Source organism: Ursus americanus, chromosome 2 (assembly GCF_024610735.1).
Source record: "Ursus americanus isolate L20-20 chromosome 2, mUrsAme1.1.p, whole genome shotgun sequence".
Lineage (NCBI taxonomy): Eukaryota > Metazoa > Chordata > Mammalia > Carnivora > Ursidae > Ursus > Ursus americanus.
Genome location: NC_142128.1, coordinates 23,321,152 through 23,344,531, shown reverse-complemented (window position 1 = coordinate 23,344,531; position 23,380 = coordinate 23,321,152). Strand labels below are relative to the sequence as shown.

General features: G+C 36.8%; 1 protein-coding gene across 2 annotated transcripts in view; it reads left to right on the top strand.

Moving 5' to 3' along the window:
• The window catches only part of LOC123778840 (phospholipid-transporting ATPase ABCA3-like), a 159,853-nt gene that overhangs the window by 3,865 nt on the left and 132,608 nt on the right, over positions 1–23,380 (top strand). For both annotated transcript variants that reach the window (XM_087866185.1, XM_087866175.1), the window contains exons 3-7: positions 2,645–2,772; positions 12,197–12,338; positions 16,759–17,018; positions 19,440–19,556; positions 20,521–20,638. In XM_087866185.1, the coding sequence (XP_087722311.1) occupies positions 2,645–2,772; positions 12,197–12,338; positions 16,759–17,018; positions 19,440–19,556; positions 20,521–20,638 (765 nt within the window). The remainder of the gene's footprint in view (positions 1–2,644; positions 2,773–12,196; positions 12,339–16,758; positions 17,019–19,439; positions 19,557–20,520; positions 20,639–23,380) is intronic.

The window sequence follows — 23,380 nt, the reverse complement described above, 5'->3', positions numbered from 1 at the left end:
AGTGTAAGAGTGTTCCCCTTTCTCCACGTTCTTGCCAACATTTGTTGTTCTCTGTGTTGTTAATTTTAGTCATTCTAACTGGTGTAAGGTGGTATCTGTATTTTTTATTTGAATTTCTCTGATGGCTAGTGATGTTGAACATTTTTTCTTGTGGCTGTTAGCCATTTGTATGTTTTCTTTGGAGAACTATCTGTTCATGTCTCCTGCCCATTTATTGACTGGATTATTTGTTTTTTGGGTTTTGAGTTTGAGAAGTTCTTTACAGAACTTGGCTATCAGCCCTTTATCTGTAATGTCATTTGCAAATATCTTCTCCCATTCTGTGGGTTGCCTCCTAATCTTGTTGACTGTTTCCTTTCCTGCGCAGAAGCTTTTTATCTTGATGAGGTCCCACAAGTTCATTTTTGCTTTTGTTTCCCTTGCCTTTGGAGATGTGTCTTGAAAGAAGTTGCTGTGGCCAGTGTCGAAGAGCTTACTGCCTGTGTCCTCCTTTAGGATTTTGATGGATTCGTGTCTCACATCGAGATCTTTCATCCATTTTGAGTTTATCTTTGTGTACAGTGTGAGAGAATGGTCAAGTTTCATTCTTCTGTATGTAGCTGTCCAATTTTCCCAGCACCACTTATTGAAGAGACTGTCTTTTTTCCACTGGATGTTTTTTCCTGATTTGTCAAAGATTAGTTGACCATAGAGTTGAGGGTCCATTTTTAGGCTCTATATTCTGTTCCATTGATCTATGTGTCTGTTTTTGTGCCAATACCATGCTGTCTTGGTGATCATAGCTTTGTAAGTCAGGCAGTGTGATGCCCCCAGCTTTGTTTTTGAAGTTCCAAGTTTCCTCTTCTATCATTTTCCTTCTTTCTGAAGAACTTTAGTAATTTTTTCGAGCAGGTCTACCGGCAGTGAGTTCTTTTTGTTTTCCTTCATCTAAGAAAGTCTTTAATTCATCTTCATTCCTGAAGATTGTTTTCATTTGGGATAAAATTTTGGGTTGACAGTCCTCTCAACATTTAAAAAATATTTATCAATTTCTTTTGACCTCCTTGGTTTTTGAAAAGAATCCTGTTTTGAATAGAATCCTTATTTTCTTATCGGTAATGTATCATTTCTCTCTGGCGACTTTCTTTTTATTTTATTTTATTTTTGTTAATAGTAATATTTTTTATTATGTTAGTCACCATACAATACATCCCTAGTTTTTTATATAAAGTTCCATGATTTAAAACGTGTGCATAACACCCAGTGCACCACGCAATACATGCCCTCCTTACTACCCATCACCAGCCTATCCCATTCCCCCACCGCCCTCCACTCTGAAGCCCTCAGTTTGTTTCCCAGAGTCCACAGTCTCTCAAGTTTCATTCCCCCTTCTGTTTACTCCCCCTTTCTTTATCCCTTTCTTCTCCTACCGATCTTCCTACTTCTTATGTTCCATAAATGAGTGAAACCATATGATAATTGTCTTTCTCTGCTTGACTTATTTCACTTAGCATTATCTCCTCCAGTGCCGTCCATGTTGCAGCAAATGTTGAAAAATCGTTCTTTTTTGATGGCTGAGTAATATTCCATTGTATATATGGACCACAACTTCTTAATCCAGTCATCATTTGAAGGGCTTCTTGGCTCCTTCCACGATTTAGCTATTGTGGACATTGCTGCTATGAACATTGGGGTGCATATGGCCCTTCTCTTCACTACGTCTGTATCTTTGGGGTAAACACCCAGTAGTGCAATGGCTGTGTTGTAGGGTAGCTCAATTTTTAACTTTTTAAGGGACCTCCACACTGTTTTCCAGAGTGGCTGTACCAACTTGCATTCCCACCAACAACGTAGGAGGGATCCCCTTTCTCCACATCCTCTCCAGCAATTGTTTCTTGCCTTGTCAATTTTTGCCATTCTAACTGGCATAAGGTGGTATCTTAGTGTGGTTTTGATTTGAACTTGTTCACTTAGCATAATGTTTTCTAGGTTCATCTATGTTGTAGTTTTTATCAATACTTCATTCCTTTTCATTGTCAGGTAATAGCCCATTGTATGGATATACTGCATTCACTTGGTACATCCTTCATCAGCTGATGGACATTTGGGTTGTTTCCACCTTTTGGCTGTTATAAATCATACTTCTATGAACATTCGTCTCTAAGTTTTATGTAGACATATGTTTTCATTTCTTTTGGGTGGAATTCCACTGAGAGTAGAATGAATATGTCATGTTGTAACTATGTTTAACTTTTTGAGGGGCTACCAAAAGTTATCTAAAGTTGCTGTACTATTTTATACTCTGATCAACAGTGTATGAAAGTTCCATTTTTTCTGTATTCTCACCAGCACTTGTTATCATCTGTCTTTTTGATTATAACTATCTCAGTGGATGTAAATTGGTATCCCATTGTGATTTTGATTTGTATTTCCCTTATGACTAATGACTCTGCTTTATGTATATGTTATGATGACTGTTATTTAAAACTGAAGTAAAGTTTTATTCCTAAAATTGTTTTGAACCCCCAATATCTATTAAGTAGTTGTGATTCCAATATTTGAAAAACAGTGTTTTTAAGTTTACAATATTGGGATAAGATACATCTCCCCTGAGGAGGAATTATCAGATATTTCCATTGTAATGAACAATTTATCCTCTCTACAGTTCGAGGGTTTACTTCAGAAATGGAGCTTGAGAAGTACATTAAGTATGACTATGGATCTCGTAAAGTACTGGCTGCCATCATTTTTTACTGTAACTTCAAAAGCAGCAGTGACCCTCTACCACTTGAGGTGAGAATGTTGTATTTAGAGTTTTCTAAATACATAGCTTTCTAGTAGTTGCACTTCCAGTTTCTAGAATTTTAATGACTTTGCTATTACTAACCCAGTTTTATGGATGAAGCAACAAATTTTCCCAAGATCAAACGACTAGTATACAATACAGCAAGAATGTGAATCCAGATCTGAGTAACTAATTTCTCTGCTTTTAATTGTTGCTTTGTGATAAGGAAGGAACTGCACACAGAAGGCCTTAGACTCACAGAAAACTTTGACTAATCAGGCATTGCTTCTAGTTCTACAAAGAGGGGTGAAACAAGCTGCAGAGCAGATGCATTTTCACTAACAAGGAACAAAGCATGTAAAAAAAATCCTTTTTCTTTGAATGAAACACAGAATTTAAGTTCTTTCGTAAATGACTAGAAAAAACACTAAGGCTCAGCCAAATTGATTCAGAACTAGGACATCCATAAGCACCAAGAAGGGATCTGATTATAGCGTAGCCACGCTAAGGAAAAAGAAAGACAGTGCCTTGCACTTGGTGTCTGCTTAGCAGATCTTGTTAGACATTCTATCCTTGTGGTGATAGAAATAAGTGGTCAACTATAATATCTAGACATGGAGCCAAGTTCTATGTTTATAATGCAAATACATGTTAGTAGAAGGCAAAATTAATAAAACCCCTGGTAGGATAATATATATTCTTTCTGTAAGTCCCATCCTTCCATGACTCCATGCTTCTGTACCAACTTCCTTCCATCTACTAAGTCAAAATTATCCATATGCTGATAATGGATTTAGGATCAACAGTATGCATTGGCTCAAAGTGTGTTAAGTGCCATTTCAAGTTTTATTACCATTACTAATTGACTGTGCTTGTGTCCTCAAATATTTGTACTAGATTTTAGCCACTACCTGTATGCTAAACTGAAATAGGCTCACTGCTTTATGTAATACAAGATTTAAATAGGAGCCTGTCTCCCAACATAAATGACAAAAAGAACGAGATAAAATAGAAAATGATCTGTCATGCGGAGATCCAAGACAACCATAATTTGGGGGGAGTTCTGATTCATTTATTTACAGAATAGTATTACATTATATAAAGAGATCACAATTTATTTATCAAGTCTGCTACTGGACACCCGGGATGTTTACAGCTATTTTTTTTTTTCTTATATGCTAGTGAAAAAGTGCTACTATGAACATTAGCTATTCTGGATATATGCTTAGACATAGAATTTCTGGGGCATGGTCACATCTTAAAATGTATTACATAATGCCAAATTGTTTTCTGAAATAATGATACCAATTCAAACTCCCAGCAACAGTGTCTGAAAGTTGTCACTATTAAACTTAATATTTTCAGATGTTTCTCTTACTAATTCCATGGATATGAATTAGCTAATTCCACAGGTGTGAAGTGATATACAACTTTGGCTTTAATTTTCATTTCCTTGGTTCCTAATGAGATTAGCGTATGTCCATGTTTTAAGTGATGAATTATTCTTTAGTGAGGTATACATTTGGTCTTTTCCCCCAGTTTTCTATGGAAAAAAATCTATTTTACATATTAATTGACCAATTTCTGTGTGTATACTGCATAGGGATCCCTTGTCTCTCATATGTATTACAGGTATATTTTTCCAGTTTGTGGCTTTTCTTTCAGTTTTTTTGTCGTGATCAGATTTTCTTTTGATGATTGGACTTTTCTGTTTTAAAGCAGCCAAATTTTTAATTCTTTTTCTATATTCTTTTTTTAAAGTTTTTCTTTTAATTCCAGTTAGTTAACATACAATGCTGTATTACTTTCAGGTGTACAATATAGTGATTCAGTAATTCTATACATTACTCAGTGCTCATCACAAGTACAATCTTTAATCCTCATCACTTATTTCACTCATTCCCCTACCCACCTCCTCTCTGATAACATCAGTTTGTTCTCTATAATTAAGACTGTTTCTTGATTTCTTTCTCTCCCTCTCCCTCTCTTTCTCTCTCCCTCTCATTTTTTCCCTTTGTTTTGAAGAAAAACATGGTTTGAATGAGTAAAAATAATCAACTGACACAGAGAGATGAATCAGAGGTTGGAATTATCTAACAAAGATTTCAAAGCAGTCACCATAAAAAATGTTAAATTGTCTTGAAATGAAAAAAATAGAAAATCTTACCAAAGACACAGAAATTATAAGCAAGAAATTATAAACTTAAAAATACAATGACATATAAAAAACTAGTTGAATGGCTGAATAGTAGAATGGACAGAGCAGAGGATGTAATACTGAAGAATAAATTTCGCAAAAGTGCAAGGGGTATGTGCTGAAAGCTACAACACTGTTTGAAAGAAATTAAGGAAGACTTCATAGGGAGAGTTAAGATGGCAGAGGAGTAGGGGTCACCTTTTTCAGCTGGTCCCCTGAGACGAGCAGGATAGGTACCAGACCATCCTGAACACCCACTGAATCAACGTGAGATGCAGGAAGATACATCTGGATCTCTACAAATGAATATATCCAGAGCTGAGTATTGAGGTACGAAGCGGGGAGCCGTGAATCCAAGCACATATACCGGAAGATAAACGGAAGGGGGAGGGAGCCTCCACGTTCGGGCACTGGGAAGCAGTAGCCACCTACACGGGGGAGCGGGCGGACTCGTGGACCGGCATCCGCAGAGAGCAGAATGAGACCTTGAGCTGAGGAACATACATGACCAGACTGAAAATCAGAGCTCTGGAGTGCGCAAACCACATTGAAACGGAGCTCCGGAGCACGGAGGGGTGGCTGGCGGTGTTAGAAACACAAAGGACAGAGACGTGCTGGCCTTGGAAGTGAGGGCTGGAACGCCGGCTGTGGGGTGCGCATCCTGGGATGCTGCAGGGTTTAGCAGCACCAACAGAAACAGAGTTAAAGTCTCCAGAAGACCCCAGTGGAGAGTGGTCTGGGATCCCTCTGTTCTGAGACAGAGGCTGAAATTCGGCTACTGCTGCTCTGACTCTCAGAAGACACAGAGCAAACTGCCAGGGAAAGCCGCCAGAGAACAAAAGCCTGGAAATACTGGCTCACAGTGTGCCCATCCCCATCCCCTCTCACAGGGTACACAGAGACATTACCCAAACAGGGTTGCCTGAGTATCGGTGGGGCAGGCCCCTCCCCCAGAAGGCAGGCTGAAAAATCAAGAAGCCCACATCCCTAAGGTCCCTATAAAACAAGTGCACACTGCCTGGGTCCTGGTCAATAATTTGGGCTCTGGGCAACCCCACAACCTCTCCTCATCAGAATGACGAGAAGGAGAAATCCCCCCCAGCAAAGAAAATGTGGCCTCTGCCACAGAACTGATGGATATGGATATAACCAAATTCTCAGAAACGGAGTTCAGATTAACAATGGTCAAGATGATGTGTAGCCTTGAAAAAACTAATGAAAATATTAATGACAATATAGAATCTCTAAGGGCAGAAATGAGAGTGAATCTGGCAGAAATTAAAAATGCTATGAATCAAATGCAGTCAAAACTAGATGCTCTGATGGCCAGGGTGAATGAGGCAGAAGGACGAATTGGCGAATTGACGGATGGGTTAGTAGAAGAGAAAGCTAAAATAGAAACTTGGCTCAAAAAAATCCAATCTCAAGAATGTAGGTTATGAGAGATACTCAGTGAAACGTTCCAATGTCAGAATCATCGGCATCCCTGATGGGGTGGAGAAAAACAGAGGTCTAGAAGAGATATTTGAACAAATTGTAGCTGAAAAATTCCCTAATCTAGCAAAGGAAACAAGCATTCATGTCCAAGAGGCAGAGAGGATCCTTCCCAAGCTCAACCACGACAAACCTACGCCACGTCACATCATAGTGCATTTCGCAAATATTAGATCCAAGGATACTGTATTGAAAGCGGCCAGGGCAAAGAAATTTCTCATGTGCCAAGGCAAAGGTATCAGGATTACGTCAGACCTGTCTACACAGACCTGGAATGAGAGAAAGGGTTGGGAGGCATTTTTAAAGCTCTTTCAGAGAAAAACATGCAGCCAAGGATCCTTTATCCAGCAAGGCTGTCATTCAGAATTGATGGAGAGATAAAGACCTTCCAGAATCGCCAGTCACAGACCAATTTTGTAACCACGAAACCAGCTCTACAGGAGATATTAAGGGGGGTTCTATAAAAGTAAAAAGGCCCCAAGAGTGATGCAGAACAGAAAGTCACAATCTGTGGAAACAAAGACTTTACTGGCAATATGGCATCATTAAAAACATACCTCTCAATAATCAGTCTCAATGTAAATGGCCTAAATGCTCCCATAATATACCACAGGGTTCAGATTGGATAAAAAGACATGACCCATCCATTTGCTATCTACAAGAGACTCATTTTGACCTAAAAATACATCCAGACTGAAAGTAAAGGGACGGAATACCATCTTTCATGCCAATGGACCTCAAAAGAAAGCTGGGGTAGAAATTCTCATATCAGACAGATTGGATTTTAAACTAAAGACTATAGTTAGAGATACAGAAAGGCACTATATTATTCTTAAAGGATGTATCCAACAAGGGGAATTGACAATTATAAATATCTATGCCCCCAACAGGGGAGCAGCAAGATACACAAGCCAACTCTTAACCAGAACAAAGAGACATATAGGTAATAATACATTAATAGTAGGGGACCTGAACACTCCACTATCAGCAATAGATTGATCACCTAAGCAGAAAATCAACAAAGAAACAAGAGCTTTGAATACCATACTAGACGAGTTGGACCTCATATATATATATATATATAGAACACTACACCCCAGAACCAAAGAATACTCATTCTATTCTAATGCCCATGGAACATTCTCAAGAATAGACCATGTTCTGGGTCACAAAATAGGTCTCAACCGATACCAAAAGACTGAAATTATTCCCTGCATATTCTCAGACCACAATGCTTTGAAATTGGAACTCAACCACAAAGAAAAATTTGGAAGAAACAGACACTTGGAAACTAAGAACCATCCTGTTCAAGAATGATTCAATAAACCAGGAAATCAAAAATCAATTTAAACAATTTATGGAGACCAACGAGAATGAAAACACAATGGTCCAAAATCTATGGGACACTGCAAAGGCAGTCCTAAGGGGAAAATACATAGCCATCCAAGCCTCACTCAAAAGAATAGAAAAATCTAAAATGCAGTTTTTATATTCTCACCTCAAGAAGCTGGAACAGCAACAGAGGGACAGGCCTAATCCACTCACGAGAAAGCAGTTGATCAAGATTAGAGCAGGTATCAATGAATTAGAAACCAGGAGCACAGTAGAGCAGATCAACAGAACTAGAAGCTGGTTCTTTGAAAGAACAAATAAAATTGACAAGCCACTGGCAAGACTTATCCAAAGGAATAGAGAAAGGACACAAATTAATAAAATTATGAATGAAAAGGGATAGGTCACAACCAACACCAATGAAATTGGAAGGATTATTAGAAAATTTTATCAACAGTTTTATGCCAATAAATTAACCAATCTGGAAGAGATGGAGGCCTTCGTGGAAACCTATAAACTACCAAGACTGAAACAGGAAGAAATTGATTTTTTAAACAGGCCAATTAATTATGAAGAGATTGAAACAGTGATAAAAAACCTTGCAAAAAAACAAAACGCCAGGGCCTGACAGATTTCCCGGGGAATTCTACCAAACATTCAAAGAAGAAATAATACCTATTCTCCTAAAGCTATTTCAAAAAATAAAAACAGAAGGAAAGCTACCAAACTCATTCTATGAGGCCAATATTACCTTGATCCCCAAACCAGCCAAAGACCCCATCAAAAAGGAGAATTACAGACCAATTTCCCTGATGAATATGGACGCCAAAATTTTCAACAAGGTCCTTGCTAATAGAATCCAACAGTACATTAAAAGGATTATCCATCATGACCAAGTGGGATTAATCCCTGGGATGCAAGGGTGGTTCAACATTCCCAAACCTATCACTGTGATAGATTTTATCAAGAGAAAGCCAAAAATCATATGATTCTCTCAATAGATGCAGAAAAAGCCTTTGACAAAATGCAGCATCCTTTCCTGATTAAAACCCTTCAGAGTGTAGGGATAGAGGGTACATTCCTCAATCTCATAAAAACCATCTATGAAAAGCCTACATCAAATATCATTCTCAATGGGGAAAAGCTGGAAGCCTTTCCCTTAAGATCGGGAACGCGACAAGGATGCCCACTCTCGCCACTATTATTCAACATAGTACTAGAAGTCCTTGCAACAGCAATCAGACAACAAAAAGGGATCAAAGGTATCCAAATCGGCAGAGAAGAAGTCAAACTGTCTCTCTTCACAGATGACATGATACTCTATATGGAAAACCCAGAAGAATCCACTCCCAACTATTAGAAGTTATAGAGCAATTCAGTAATGTGGCAGGATACAAAATCAATGCTCAGAAATCAGTTGCATTTCTATACATGAACAATGACACTGAAGAAAGAGAAATTAGGGAATCCATCCCATTTACAATACCACCAAAAACCATATGTTACCTTGGAATTAACTTAACCAGAGATGTAAAGGATCTATATTCTAAAAACTACAAATCGCTCTTGAAAGAAAGACATTGAAGAAGACACTAAAAGATGGAAAAATAATCCATGCTCATGGATCAGAAGATTTAACATAGTTAGAATATCCATGCTACCCAGAGCAATCTACACTTTCAATGCTGTCCCGATCAAAATACCAATGACATTTTCAAAGAACTGGAACAAATAGTCCTTAAATTTGTATGGAACCAGAAAAGGCCCCGAATCACCAAGGAACTGTTGAAAAGGAAAAACTAAGCTGGAGGCATCACAATGCCGGATTTCGAGCTGTACTACAAAGCTGTGATCACAAAGACAGGATGGTACTGGCACTAAAACAGACACGTAAACCAATGGAACAGAACAGAGAACCCAGAAATAGACCCTCGGCTCTTTGGGCAACTAATCTTTGATAAAGCAGGAAAAAACATCCAGTGGAAAAAAGACAGTCTCTTTAATAAATGGTGCTGGGAAAATTGGACAGCTACATGCAAAAGAATGAATCTTGACCACTCTCTCACACCATACACAAAGATAAACTCCAAATGGATGAAAGACCTCGATGTGAGACAGGAATCCATCAAAATCCTAGAGGAGAGCAGAGGCAGCAAACTCTACGACATCGGCCACAGCAACCTTTTTCAGATTTTATTTATTTATTCGACAGAGATAGAGACAGCCAGCAAGAGAAGGAACACAAGCAGGGGGAGTGGGAGAGGAAGAAGCAGGCTCATAACAAATGAGCCTGATGTGGGGCTCGATCCCATAACCCCAGGATCACGCCCTGAGCTGAAGGCAGACGCTTAACCACTGTGCCACCCAGGCGCCCCCACAGCAACATTTTTCATGACACCTCTCCAAAGGAAAGAGAAACAAAAGATAAAATGAACTTGTGGGACTTCGTCAAGAAAAAAAAAAAAGGAAACAGTCAAAAAAACTAAGAGGCAGCCCACAGAATGGGAGAATATATTTGCAAATGATGCTACAGATAAAAGACTGGTATCCAAGATCTACAAAGAACTTCTCAAACTCAATACACGAGAAACAAATAAACAAATCATAAAATGGGCAGAAGATATGAACAGACACTTTTCCAATGAGGACATACAAATGGCTAACAGACACACGAAAAAATGTTCAAAATCATTAGCCATCAGGGAAATTCAAATCAAAACCACACTAAGATACCACCTTACGCCAGTTAGAATGGCAAAAATTGACAAGGCAAGAAACAACAATTGCTGGAGAGGATGTGGAGAAAGGGGATCCCTCCTACGTTGTTGGTGGGAATGCAAGTTGGTACAGCCACTCTGGAAAACAGTGTGGAGGTCCCTTAAAAAGTTAAAAATTGAGCTACCCGATGACCTAGCCATTGTACTACTGGGTATTTACCCCAAAGATACAGACGTAGTGAAGAGAAGGGCCATATGCACCCCAATGTTCATAGCAGCATTGTCCACAATAGCTAAATCGTGGAAGGAGCCGAGATGCCCTTCAAAAGATGACTGGATTAAGAAGTTGTGGTCCATATATACAATGGAATATTACTCAGCTATCAGAAAGAACGAGTTCTCAACATTTGCTGCAACATGGACGGCACTGGAGGAGATAATGCTAAGTGAAATAAGCAGAGAAAGACGATTATCATATGATTTCTCTCATCTATGGAACATAAGAACTAGGAGGATCGGTAGGAGAAGAAATGGATAAAGAAAGGGGGAGTAATCAGAAGGGGGAATGAAGCATGAGAGACTATCGACTCTGAGAAACAAACTGAAGGCTTCAGAGGGGAAGGGGTGGGGGAATGGGATAGCTGGTGATGGGTAGTAAGGAGGGCACGTATTGCACAGTGCACTGGGTGTTATACGCAACTAATGAATCATTGAACTTTACGTCAAAAACCAGGGATATAGTATATGGTGACTAACATAATAAAAAAATATATTTTAATAAAAGAAATGGTCAAAATATTAAAATTAGAGTTTTTAAAGGAAAAAAAAGAATTATTCACCATGATCAAGTGGGCTTTATTCTTGGGCTGCAGGGATGGTTCAATATTTGCAAATCAGTGAACATGATACACCACATTAATGAAAGAATAAGAACCATATGATCCTCAGTAGATGCAGAAAAAGCATTTACCTTTTCAGGTTGTCTGGTATGATCAGTATGATTTCTGTTTCCTCTGTAGCTTGAACAGATATATAGCTATCTGTCGTGTACAGGTTCTACCTTTTGTGCCGTCTCCTTTGTCTGAACAATTAGGTTGGTTCATATATTTCTACCACAAATAATATTACAACAAACTTGTGCATGTTTCCTTTATATTGTTGGAGGTGTATATTCCAAGTCTGTTCCTGGAAGTAGGATTGCTGAATCAAACCATAAATGCATATGTAGTTTTATTAAACATTGCCCGATTCTCCATTATAGTTGTGCCATTTTGTATCCCACAACCAATGTATTAAAGTGCCTGTTTGTCTACAGCTTCACTGACAGAGCATGTTGTTGAGCTTTTGATTTTTCCCGTGTGATGGGTAACACATCTCTGTAATTTAATTTGTATTTATTTCATTGTATGACATTGAGAAGCTTTTCATATATTTATGGGCCATTTGTATATCTTCTTTTTGTGAACTATCTATATTCTGAGAAAACTTTAGATGTTCTTATGATCAGAGAACTTATATTGTGCTTTCAGTCACTGTCATTTCCAAGTGTTCAGAATCACTGTGACGTCAGATGAGTCTTATATTTCAAACCATGTGTTTCCCCATTTGGACTTAACTTTTCTTTATTTTTAATATGTGCATTTCAGTTTTATATGGTTTTAAGCATGATTTGTTTCCTATTGCTACTTCTAGGTAAAATATCATCTGCGTTTTGTTAGGATACAGAGATCTTTGATATGGCCAGACAGGCTGGGCTGGAAGACATCCTTACTCTTTCCTGTTCATCCCCCTGTAGGACCGAGGAATGCAGATTATGATGATGGAGGAAGTCCTGGTGAGCAAATCATTAAACATCCTTATTTTATTATCTCAATTGCATATTAACCTATACATATGGTTACATGTGTGTTTTATACATATATATATGTGTTTGTATATATGTTCTTAACTTGTAATTTTTTAAATTGAATTTATATTTTATCAAAACTACTTTCAATCGTACACATTAGTTGTGGTTTAGTGTTTTGCTTTCCAAATACAGACACCTTCATTTGTCAGCATCACTTGCCTGTTTGTGTCTATATATAATTTTATTGAATTGATCTAAAAGTTTTAAAATTGTGGTAATTTTTAATTCAGATTTTTATTTTGAAAATTATCTTACATGAAAACCCCTAAATGCGGAATTTGGATTTACCAACTATCTCGAGATTTTTATCTTTAGCAAATATTTAATAGAAGAAAAAAGCTATGCACATTCTAGCAGAAGGAACAAAAGTTGGAAATAACATAAAATCAGTAAAAGAATAGATGAACCTATTAGACAGTCATTAAAAATAATCTTTACGAAGTCTACTAAGAAGGAATTTAAGCTTAAGGATTAAGCTGAATCTATACATGCATTTATTTAGTTAGTTAGTTGGAGATGGTGGGCATTATTCCAGGCAGTGGAAGTAAAATCATGAGCACATATAGGACAGGATGCCACATTCAGGGAACTACATGGCCTACATGGTTTGTTTGCTTTCTTTATTTATATAGCTAGAATAGAGGGTGCATGTAAGGCTGTTAAAAATGAGGCTAGGCGGCAAAAAGGCCATTAAAGACCTGGTGTGTAGATGAAGGAGTATGAAATTTCTCCTGGAAGTTGTGAGAGACACAGTCCACATAGCAATATTTAGCATGAATAGGAGAAATGATTTAATATGGTAGTGGATGCTTATCTCCAAGTGATAATACTCATAGTTTATCTTTGTTTTTTGTTATATACTGTTGCTGAACAAATAAGACTGTGGCCTATGTTTCACAATTTATGTATTAATAATTTATATAAGTGATCAAGATATTTCAGAGAATGATTTTTTCAGATGTTGGGATTTTATTTTGTCATTTCACTTCTCAACTTCAAGTGGCACATTACTTGAGAACTAGCAATATATACCCTTAGATCTCCTTAATACCTTGATATTTGGGGGAAAATGTTAGAGAAGGAAGGATGAAGGACTGAATGCTAGGTAAATAAAGGAGGACAAAGGTACAAAGACTAAGAAGGATTGGCAGGGAAATGAGTAGAAAATTAAAATGATCTTATCTATTACATGAATCAGGGGAGGAATGGGAAACTATGCTTAATTTTTCAGTTGTTTTTTTTTTTTTTTACCACAAATGAACTTTTGTGATATTTTAAAACTTAAAACAACAATCCCTCCATGGAACACAGTTTCAAGTAATCTAACACACATTTTATTTAAATATCTATTTAAAGATTTATATTTATTCAGGAGTTCCATGTATTTTCAGATATATTGTTGGTTCCAAATTTTGGAAGTATCTTTTTCCAACTTTTGATTTTACCTATGCTGTCCTTTATTGAAATAGCAGAAATCTTTTATTTGATGTAATGTAGCAATTTTTGGCCACATGGCCTTTTTCTGGGCCTTTGTTTAAGAAGTCCATCCCTACTTCTAAATTCAAAAATATTCTTCTGCTATTTCCTCTTTATGGTTTTTCCTTCTATGATTTGGTTGTTAATCCACGAGGAAGGAGTTCACATTTGTATGTAGTTTGTGTTAGGGATTCAGTATTGTTTTTTTACCACAGAAAGGAAAACAGTTTTCCCAAAACTGTTTAAAATAATATCCTAAAATTCTTTTTTCTTATTAGTCTGTCTACTCTTTTATTTTAAGATTTTTTATTTTTTTATTTATTTGAGAGAGATACAGCAACAGAGATAGAGAGAGCACAAGCGGGGAGGAGAGAGAGAAGCAGACTCCCCACTGAGCAGGGAGCCCAACACAGGGTGCAATCCCAGGACCCTGGGATCGTGACCTGAGCCAAACACAGATGCTTAACCAGTGGAACCACCCAGGTGGCCCTAGTCTTTCTACTCTTTTTTTCTTTTATGATATGTTAGTCACCATACAGTACGTCATTAGCTTTTGATGTAGTGTTCCGTGATTCATTGTTTGCGTATAACACCCAGTGCTCCATGCAATACGTGCCCTCCTTAATACCCATCATCAGGCTAGCCCATCCCCCCACCCTCCCTCCCCTCTAAAACCCTCAGTTTGTTTCCTGGAGTCCATAGTCTCTCATAGTTCATCTCCCCCTCTATCCCCCCTCTTCATTTTTCCCTTCCTTCTCCTAATGATCTCCCTGCTATTCCTTATGTTCCATAAATGAGTGAAACCATATGATAATTGTCTTTCTCTGCTTATTTCACTTAACATAATCTCCTCCAGTTCCATCCATGTTAATGCAAATGTTGGGTAATCATCCTTTCTGATGGTTGAGTAATATTCCATTGTGTATATGGACAACATCTTCTTTATCCATTCGTCTGTTGAAGGGCATCTCAGCTCCTTCCACAGTTTAGCTATTGTGGACAATGCTGCTATGAACATTGGGATGCGTATGGCCCTTCTTTTCACTACGTCTGTGTCTTTGGGGTAAATACCCAGTAGTGCAATTCCTTGGTCATAGGGTAGCTCTATTACTCTTAAACCAATATCGTATTACTATTACAGTGGTTTTGTGTACTGCATCTTAATATCAACCGAGACTCCAAGAAAACTCAGATTAGGGAATTAGCAGATAAGAACTTGTTGTAAGGTGGCTATTATAACTATTCTCAGTCTTTGAATTAAAGTAAGTGCACAATGAAAGAAGTGCTAAGTCTTAGCAGAGAATTAGAAACCATAAAAAAGGAATAAAACATGAAGTCTAGAATTGGAAAATACAGGACAGATTTAATAGTGAAGATAACAGAAGAAAGAGTAAATGAACTTGCAACAATAAAATGTATTCAGTTTGAAAAACATAAAAATTGAATTTCATTGAACTGTGGGGCAATACCAAAAGTTCTAACATATGTGTAGTTAGAGTCCCTGATGGATAAAAGAGAAGAGGGCAGAAAAGAGAAGGTGTAGAAGAATGGCTGTAAGAGTCTTAAATGTGATTAAAGACAATAACCATCAAGTGGCTGGAGCAGATATACACATATCCGATAAAACAGATTTCAAGACAAAAGGTCAGTTGGTCAGGAAGATATAACAATTATAAATATATATGCATCTAATAACAGCTTCAAAATACATGAAGCAAAAATTGACAGAATTAAAGGGAGAATTGGGCAATACCACAGTTGTTGATGGAGATATTAATATCCTCTCAGCAGTTGACAGAGCATCTAAACAAAAAAATTGTAAAGAAGTAGATGATATGAAAAACATTTTCAGTTTCCCTGAATTGATTGACATTTGCAGAGCAATTACTCACCAGTGGTAGAATACACATTCTTTTTAAGTGCACATGGCATTTTCACCATGATAACTCTTATGTTGAGTTGTAAAATAAATCTCATTGAAGTTAAAAAGACTGAAATCATGTAGAGTGTGTTCTCTGATGACAGTGAAATTAGGGGCAGATAACAATGAGATAATTGGAAACATTAGATAATTAGAAAAATATTTGGATATTAAACAACCATTTCTGAATAACAACCATTGGACAGTAACAACCATTTCTTTGTGACTTCTTTCACAATCAGAAAATATTTTAAATTGAATAATAAGGAAAGCTAACATGTTAAGATTCGGAGCAAAATTGGAGGAATATAGCTAAAGCCATGCTTAGAAAGAAGCTCATTGTTTTAAATGTTCATATTAGAGATGTACTGTATGGTGACTAACATAATATAATAAAAAAAACATTAAAATAAATAAAAATAAATGTTCATATTAGAAAAATGGAGAAGTACAAAATTAATGATCAGAGTTCCAATTTTAGAAATCAATAAAAACAAATTAAACCCTAAGTTGCCTTTTCGTTGTATGGTTGACTTGGTTTCAGTGGAACAATTTTTCTTGAGGGCCATTCTGCATTACTCTGTAGAACTTATCTGTGATTCTGAGCCTCATTTCTCTATTTACATTTCCAAGTCTTCATGTCTCTAATATTTAATTAAATCTTCATTCTTTTTATAGGTATAGATTGCATTAGCAAGCCTACCATTGTCATTAAGTATATATAATTTTGGGAAGATGTGAATCAGATTCAGCTGAAGAAGTATCCCTTACTTCTATGTCAAAACTCTGATATGTTTTCAGGGTAATTACATGCATTTAGCCTTGATACAGCAGTAAATTTGGGTTCTGTAGGTGACAAACTATGACTTACTTGAATTGCTGTGTTATTTATGTGTCTGAGCAGTTCCTTAGTCTGTTTTATTTGACAGCGTTTGTTTTATCATGCAGGGTACATCAGAGAAGGGTTCCTGGCTGTACAGCATGCCTTAGATAAGGCCATCATGCTGTATCATGAGAGCATTGCTAGCCAAAAACTGTTCAGTAGTATCAGTATCTTTATACAGAGATTTCCACATCCAGCTTATTCTCATGATGGATTAATTTGGATCACTAGTTCCTTCCTCCCTTTGATGTTCATACTCATGTTCTCTCCAACTGTACTTTCCATCATGCGATCCATTGTCTGGGAAAGGGAAAAAAGATTGAAGGTAATCCCAATTTCTTTGTTTGTTTCAAGTTTTTATTTAAATTCCAGTTAGTCAACATATAATATAATGTTAGTTTCAGGAGTAGAATTTAGAGATTCATCACTTACATACAACACCAGGTGCTCATCACAAGTGTCCTCCTTAATCCCCATCACCCATTTAACCCATCCCCCCACCTACCACCCCTCCAGCAGCCCTCAGTTTGTTCTCTATAGTTAAGAGTCTGTTTTCTTGTTTTATATTTTCTGCTACTGGGATGTAACAACTACCCACCAATGATAAATATGTAGAAATAATCCAACTCTCCATAGAAAAGAGCCCCTCAGGCCTAAAAACATTTTTACAGAAACAGATGAACATAGGGGTGAAAAAAAGAGAGAGGCAAACCATTAAAGTGAATACTGATGCCACTTATCAGTTTTTCAAGCTGGCAGAATTTCAGAGAGAAACTTGTCTCTTGGGAGCAACAGGAAGAGAAAACCTGAAGGTGTGCAGGGAGACAAAAAGGGTCACTGGAGGAATTTAAAGTCTCTAATAACTAGAGTAACAGTGAACTTAGCTCCTGGCTAAATTAACATAAAACCCTACATCTTAGGCCTTCACCTTGATATCTGTTACCCTCAATAACATGTCTGGGTCTCAACAAAAAAATTATTAGGCACACCAAAAATTAAGAAAACACATAGTCCAAAGAGGCAAATCAGTCATCAGAACCAGACACAGATAAAACACAGATGTTGAAAATATCAGACAAGGAAATTTAAATTACTATAACTAATAATTTAAAGGCTCTAAGGGAAAGGTAGATGTGTTCAGGATCCTCAAGACAGCCCCTAATTTCTGAAATTCTCTAGAAGGACTAGTGGGACTCGCATATAGTTAATGCTCACAGTTAGGAATTATTATAGTGGTGTAGTGTGTAAACATAGCTGGCTCAGAAGAGGATATGACACAGGCAAAGCCTGGAGGAATTTACCTGCTGGCTTCTTCTTTCAACCCCACAAGAGGTCACACAGAGCACACTCTTGCCTCAGCAATGAAAATCCAGCAGTATGTTTGTGACGTTCATGTCTAGGGAAGTCCATTAGAAATTCAGCATCCAAGGTTTTGATGGGGGCTGGTCATGTAGACACCCTTTGCCTAGCATGTACCAAAATTCCACACTCCTAGACAGCAGGTATTCAGCATGAACCATAGTGTTTGTATCAACAGTTTTGGCACAGTCACCTATCCTTATCATTTAGGGAAAGTTTTGTGTCAGTGTAGGGAATAGTTTACCAGCCAAGTTCCCATGTACCAGCCAAAGGCCAACTTATAAATATGCCTTTCTTTTTTTAATTAATTTATTTTTTAATTTAAATTCAATTAATTAACACATAGTGTATTATTAGTTTCAGAGGTAGAGTTTAGTGATTCATCGGTTGCATATAACATGCAGTGCTCATTACATGCCTTTCTAAGAATAGTAGTCTCAGGCCTCCTTTGTTAATAACACTTTTCTGCACAGTAGGTAACATGCAAGATAAGATAGATAATGTTACCAGACAGATCAAAACTATAAGAAGTCAAATAGAATTTCTAGACATAAAAAACATGCTAACAAAAATGAAGACTGCTTTTGATGGGCTCATCACTAGACTTGAGGAAAGAATCATAGTGTTGAGTATGACAGTTGAAATTACACAAACTGAAATGCAAAGACAAAACACAATATAAAACCCAGAATAAAACATTCAAGAAGCATAAGACAATATAAATGGTATAACATATACATAATTTAAATCCCAAAAAAGGAGATAAAAGAGCTGAAGAAATAATGGCAGAGAATTTTCCAAAATTAATGATAGACATCAAATCACAGGTCTAAGAAGCTCAGAGAACACAAAGCAGGAAAAGTACCATGCACACACAAACACATACATAAACACACAAGCACAGAGATGCACACACGCAGAGTATATTCAAACTGTTGAAAATTAAAGACCAAAGAGAAAATCTTGAAAGCAGCCGGAGTGGGGATAAAGATACGTTGTCTACAAGGAACAAGCATAAGACAGTTGGATTTAAAAAAAAAAAAAAAAAAGACACACTTCTGTTATACTCCAGGAAGTAGAATATAATAGAAAGGGAACTTAATATTTTGAAGTTTAATTTTAGATGTTTTCCCATTTGGTCCATTACTAGGTGTAGTAATGAAGAAAGATCTCTGAACTCAGAAGAAGTATATTTTAATGCCAGCACTGCCCTAACTGCATAATTTTGAACAGCACACTTTCTGAGCCTCGATTTTTCATATTCATAACATGGAGATGATATTAACTATTTACATAGTTCTATAGGGAAATTTAAATAGAAAAATGTATGTAAGTCGTATGAATTGCTGATACATGTAATATTTGACTTGCGTTGACTTTCCTACAGGAGTACCAGCTTATAATTGGACTTAAAAACTGGATCATCTGGGCTGCCTATTTCTTCACATTCTTCTTTTTTTATATCATTATTATCTCTATGATATGTGTTTTATTCTCTGCCAAGGCAAGTGTCTATTTTTGTGCTATCCAGTAGAAATACCAGGAGTCACATATGTACTACTGGTTTTTTTAGTAGCCAGTAGAAATTTTTAAAACCAGAAAGAATGGGCAAAATTATGTTAATGATATTTTAAATTTAACCTAGTATGTATAAAATATTATTTGAATATGCAACCAATTCAAAAAGTAAGAGGTTTTTTACATTCTTTTTTTTACATTTTATTTATTTGAGAGAGAGAGAGCAAGAGAGAGAGAGCACGAGCATGGGGCAGGTGAGAGGGAATAGCAGACTCCCCACTGAGCGGGGAACCTGATACAGGGCTATGCTATATCTTCCAGGACCCCAGAATCATGACCTGACCTGAAGGCAGATTCTTAAAACGACTGAGCCACCCAGGCACCCCTACATTTTTTTGTACTGTCTTCCTACTCCTGTGTATGTTTTATATTTACAGCACATCTGAATTCATATATTTTATTTTCCTTAGAAATATTTGATCTGTATTAGACACTGCCTTCATTTTTCAATTTAAATGAAGATACCTAAAATTAAATGAAGATAAAAATTTAGTTCCTCTGTCACACTAGCTACATTTTAAGTGCTCAATAGCTACATGTGTTTAATGGCTTCTGTGTTAGACATCTTAGTTCTAGTTGATTACAGCCTGCCGTAACTATCCTTTGGGAGGCAAAAAGTAATTATAGTGTGAACTGCTTGGTCTCGGGTGCTAGGAGGATGAAATATAGATTTTATTTATTTCTGCTGTGGAAACTCAGAGGCTGCTGTATCTCTGAGAAAAACATAAACCCTTCTGTAAGAAGTAAGTTACTTAGTTAACTTTCATCCCATTGAGTTTCAGTCACTGAGCAGTGATCTAGCTCATTAGCGCTATCATTTTCTCCTTCTTATGTTTATGTGACAGTATTTATGGTGTACCTTACATGATGTCATAATTGGTTTTTTGTAGATTTTCAGTGAGCCAATCTTCCGCTTCAGTGACTGTAGTTTCATCTTTGTCTTTCTTATGTGTTATGCCATTGCTTCAATATTCTTTGCCTTTATGATTAGCACATTCTTCAATAAAGGTAAGTCTAAGACTCATTCTATAACAGATTTTTGGGGTATTTGTTTATTAAATTCCACTGTAATTAATGTACAGTGTTATATTAGTAATAATTATGTACATTACTCAGTGCACATCACAATAAGTGTGCCCTTAATCCCTTCACCTGTTTCACCCATCCCTTCAAAAGTTAAAAATAAATCTACCCTATGATTCAGTAATCACACTACTGGGTATCTATCCCAAAATACAAAAACAGTAATTCAAAGGGATACATGCACCCCTGTGTTTATAGCAGCATTCTTTACAATAGCCAAGATGTGAAAGCAGCCCATGTGTCCGTCAATTGATGAATGAATAAAGAAGATGTATACATACAATGGAATATTATTCAGCCATAAAAAATAGTGAAATCTTGCCATTTGCAACAACATGAATGGAGCTAGAGAGTATAATGCTAAGCAAAATGAGTGAGTCAGAGAAAGACATATGCCATATGATTTCACTCACATATGAATTTAAGAAACAAATCCAGCAAAGGGAAAAAAGAGTGATAAACCAAGAAACAGACTCTTAATTATGGAGAACAGACTGATGGTTACCAAAGGGGACATGCATGGGGGATGGAGGAAATAGGGGATTGGGATTAAGGAATACATATATCATGATGGAAAAAAAAATAAAATTAAAAAATAAATTAAAAAGATAGATAAAATATAAAAATAAATAAATAAAGTGAAATATCTGCACTGTCATATTCATTATAGCATTATTCACAATAGCCAAGCCATGAAAGCAACCTAAATGTCCTTCAGTGGGTGAATGGCTAAAGAAAATGTGATATATACATTCAAAGGGATATTTTTCTGCCTTATAAACAAAGGAAATTCTGCCATTTGTAAAAACAGAGACCTAGAGGACATTATGTTGTGAAACAAGCAAGACACAGAAAAACAATACTACATGATGCCACTTATATAAGAAACCTAAACTAGTCATACTTTATAGACAGTATAGAATGATGGTTGCCAGGCAGTTGAGGGAAAGGGAAGCAGGGACATATTAGTCGAGGGGGACAGAGTTTCATTATGCAAGATGAAGAAGTATCTTAGAGATCTACTATATAATATAGTGCCTGTAGTTAACAATACTTAAAAAATTTGTTAAGAGGTACATTTTATGCTAAGTATTCATATCACCAAAAAAGTAATAATAATAATGAAGAGAGCAGAGGGGAAAAAAAGAGGACAGAGGGAAATTTGGGGAGGTGATAGGTATGTTTATAGTATAGATTGTGATGTATTCACAAGTATTTACAGGTATACACCTACCTCCAAACTTATCAAGTTGTTTACATTAAGTATGTACAGTTCTTTACATGTCAGTTATACCTCAATAAAGTGATTTAAAGAAAGAAAAAGTTTATATCATTGTATTGTAATTTGATTTGAGTGTTTTTTATATTTGCCTTATTAACTTTATTTTTTGTTTCAAGATTTTATTTAAATTCTAGTTAGTTAACATATAGTGTAATTTTGGTTTCAGAAGTAGAATTTGGTGATTCATCACTTACATTTACAGCCCCTGCTCATCAAGCAAGTGCCCTCCTTAATACCCATCATCCATTTAGCCCATCCACAACCCACCTCCTTCCCTCAACCCTCAGTTTGTTCTCTATAGTTAACAGTCTTTTATGGTTTGCCTCTTCCTCTTTTTCTTTCCCCCTTCCCCTGTGTTCATCTGTTTGGTTTCTTAATTCTACATGTGAGTGAAGTCGTATGGTATTTGTCTTTCTCTGACTTCTTTCATTTAGTAGTTCCATCCATGTCATTGCATAGGGCAAGATTTCATTCTTTTTGATGGCTAAGTAATATTCCACTGTGTGTGTGTGTGTGTGTGTGTGTGTGTGTGTGTGTGTGTGTACACCACACCTTCTTTATTCATCAGTCAGTAAACATTTGGGCTCTTTCCATAGTTTGGCTATTGTTGATAATGCTGCTATGAACATTGGGGTTCATGTACCCCTCTGAATCTGTATTTTTATACCCTTTGGGTAAATACCTGGTAGTGCAATTGCTGGGTTGTAGGATAGTTCTATTTTTACCTTTTGGAGGAACCTCCACACAGTTGTCTGGAGTGGCTGCACCAGTTTTCATTCCCACCAACAGTGTAAGAGGGTTCCCCTTTCTCCATATCCTTGCCAACATCTGTTGTTTCCTGTGCTGTTAATTTTAGCCATTCAGAGAGGTGTGAGGTGGTTTCTCATCATGGTTTTGATTTGCATTTCCCTGATGCTGAGTGATGTTGAGCATCTTTTCATATGTCTCTTAGCCATCTGGATGTCTTCTTTGGAAAAATGTCTATTCATGTCTTCTGCCCATTTCTTAACTGGATTGTTTTTTGGTTGTTGAACTTGGTAAGTTCTTTATAGATTTTTAGGTACTAACCCTTTATCAGATATGTTGTTTGCAAATATCTTCTCCCATTCTGTAGGTTGCCTTTTAGTTTTGTTTCCTTCAACATGCAGAAACCTTTTATCTTGAAGTCCTAATAGTTCATTTTTGCCTTTGTTTCCCTTGTCTTTGACGAGGTGTCTAGCAAGAAGTTGCTATGGCCCAGGTCAAAGAGGTTGCTGCCTGTGTTCTCCTCTAGGATTTCAGGGGTTTCCTGTCTCACACTGAGGTCTTTCATCCATTTTGAATTTATTTTTGTATATGGTTTGAGAAAGTGGTCCAGTTTCATTCTTCTGCATGTGGCTATCCAG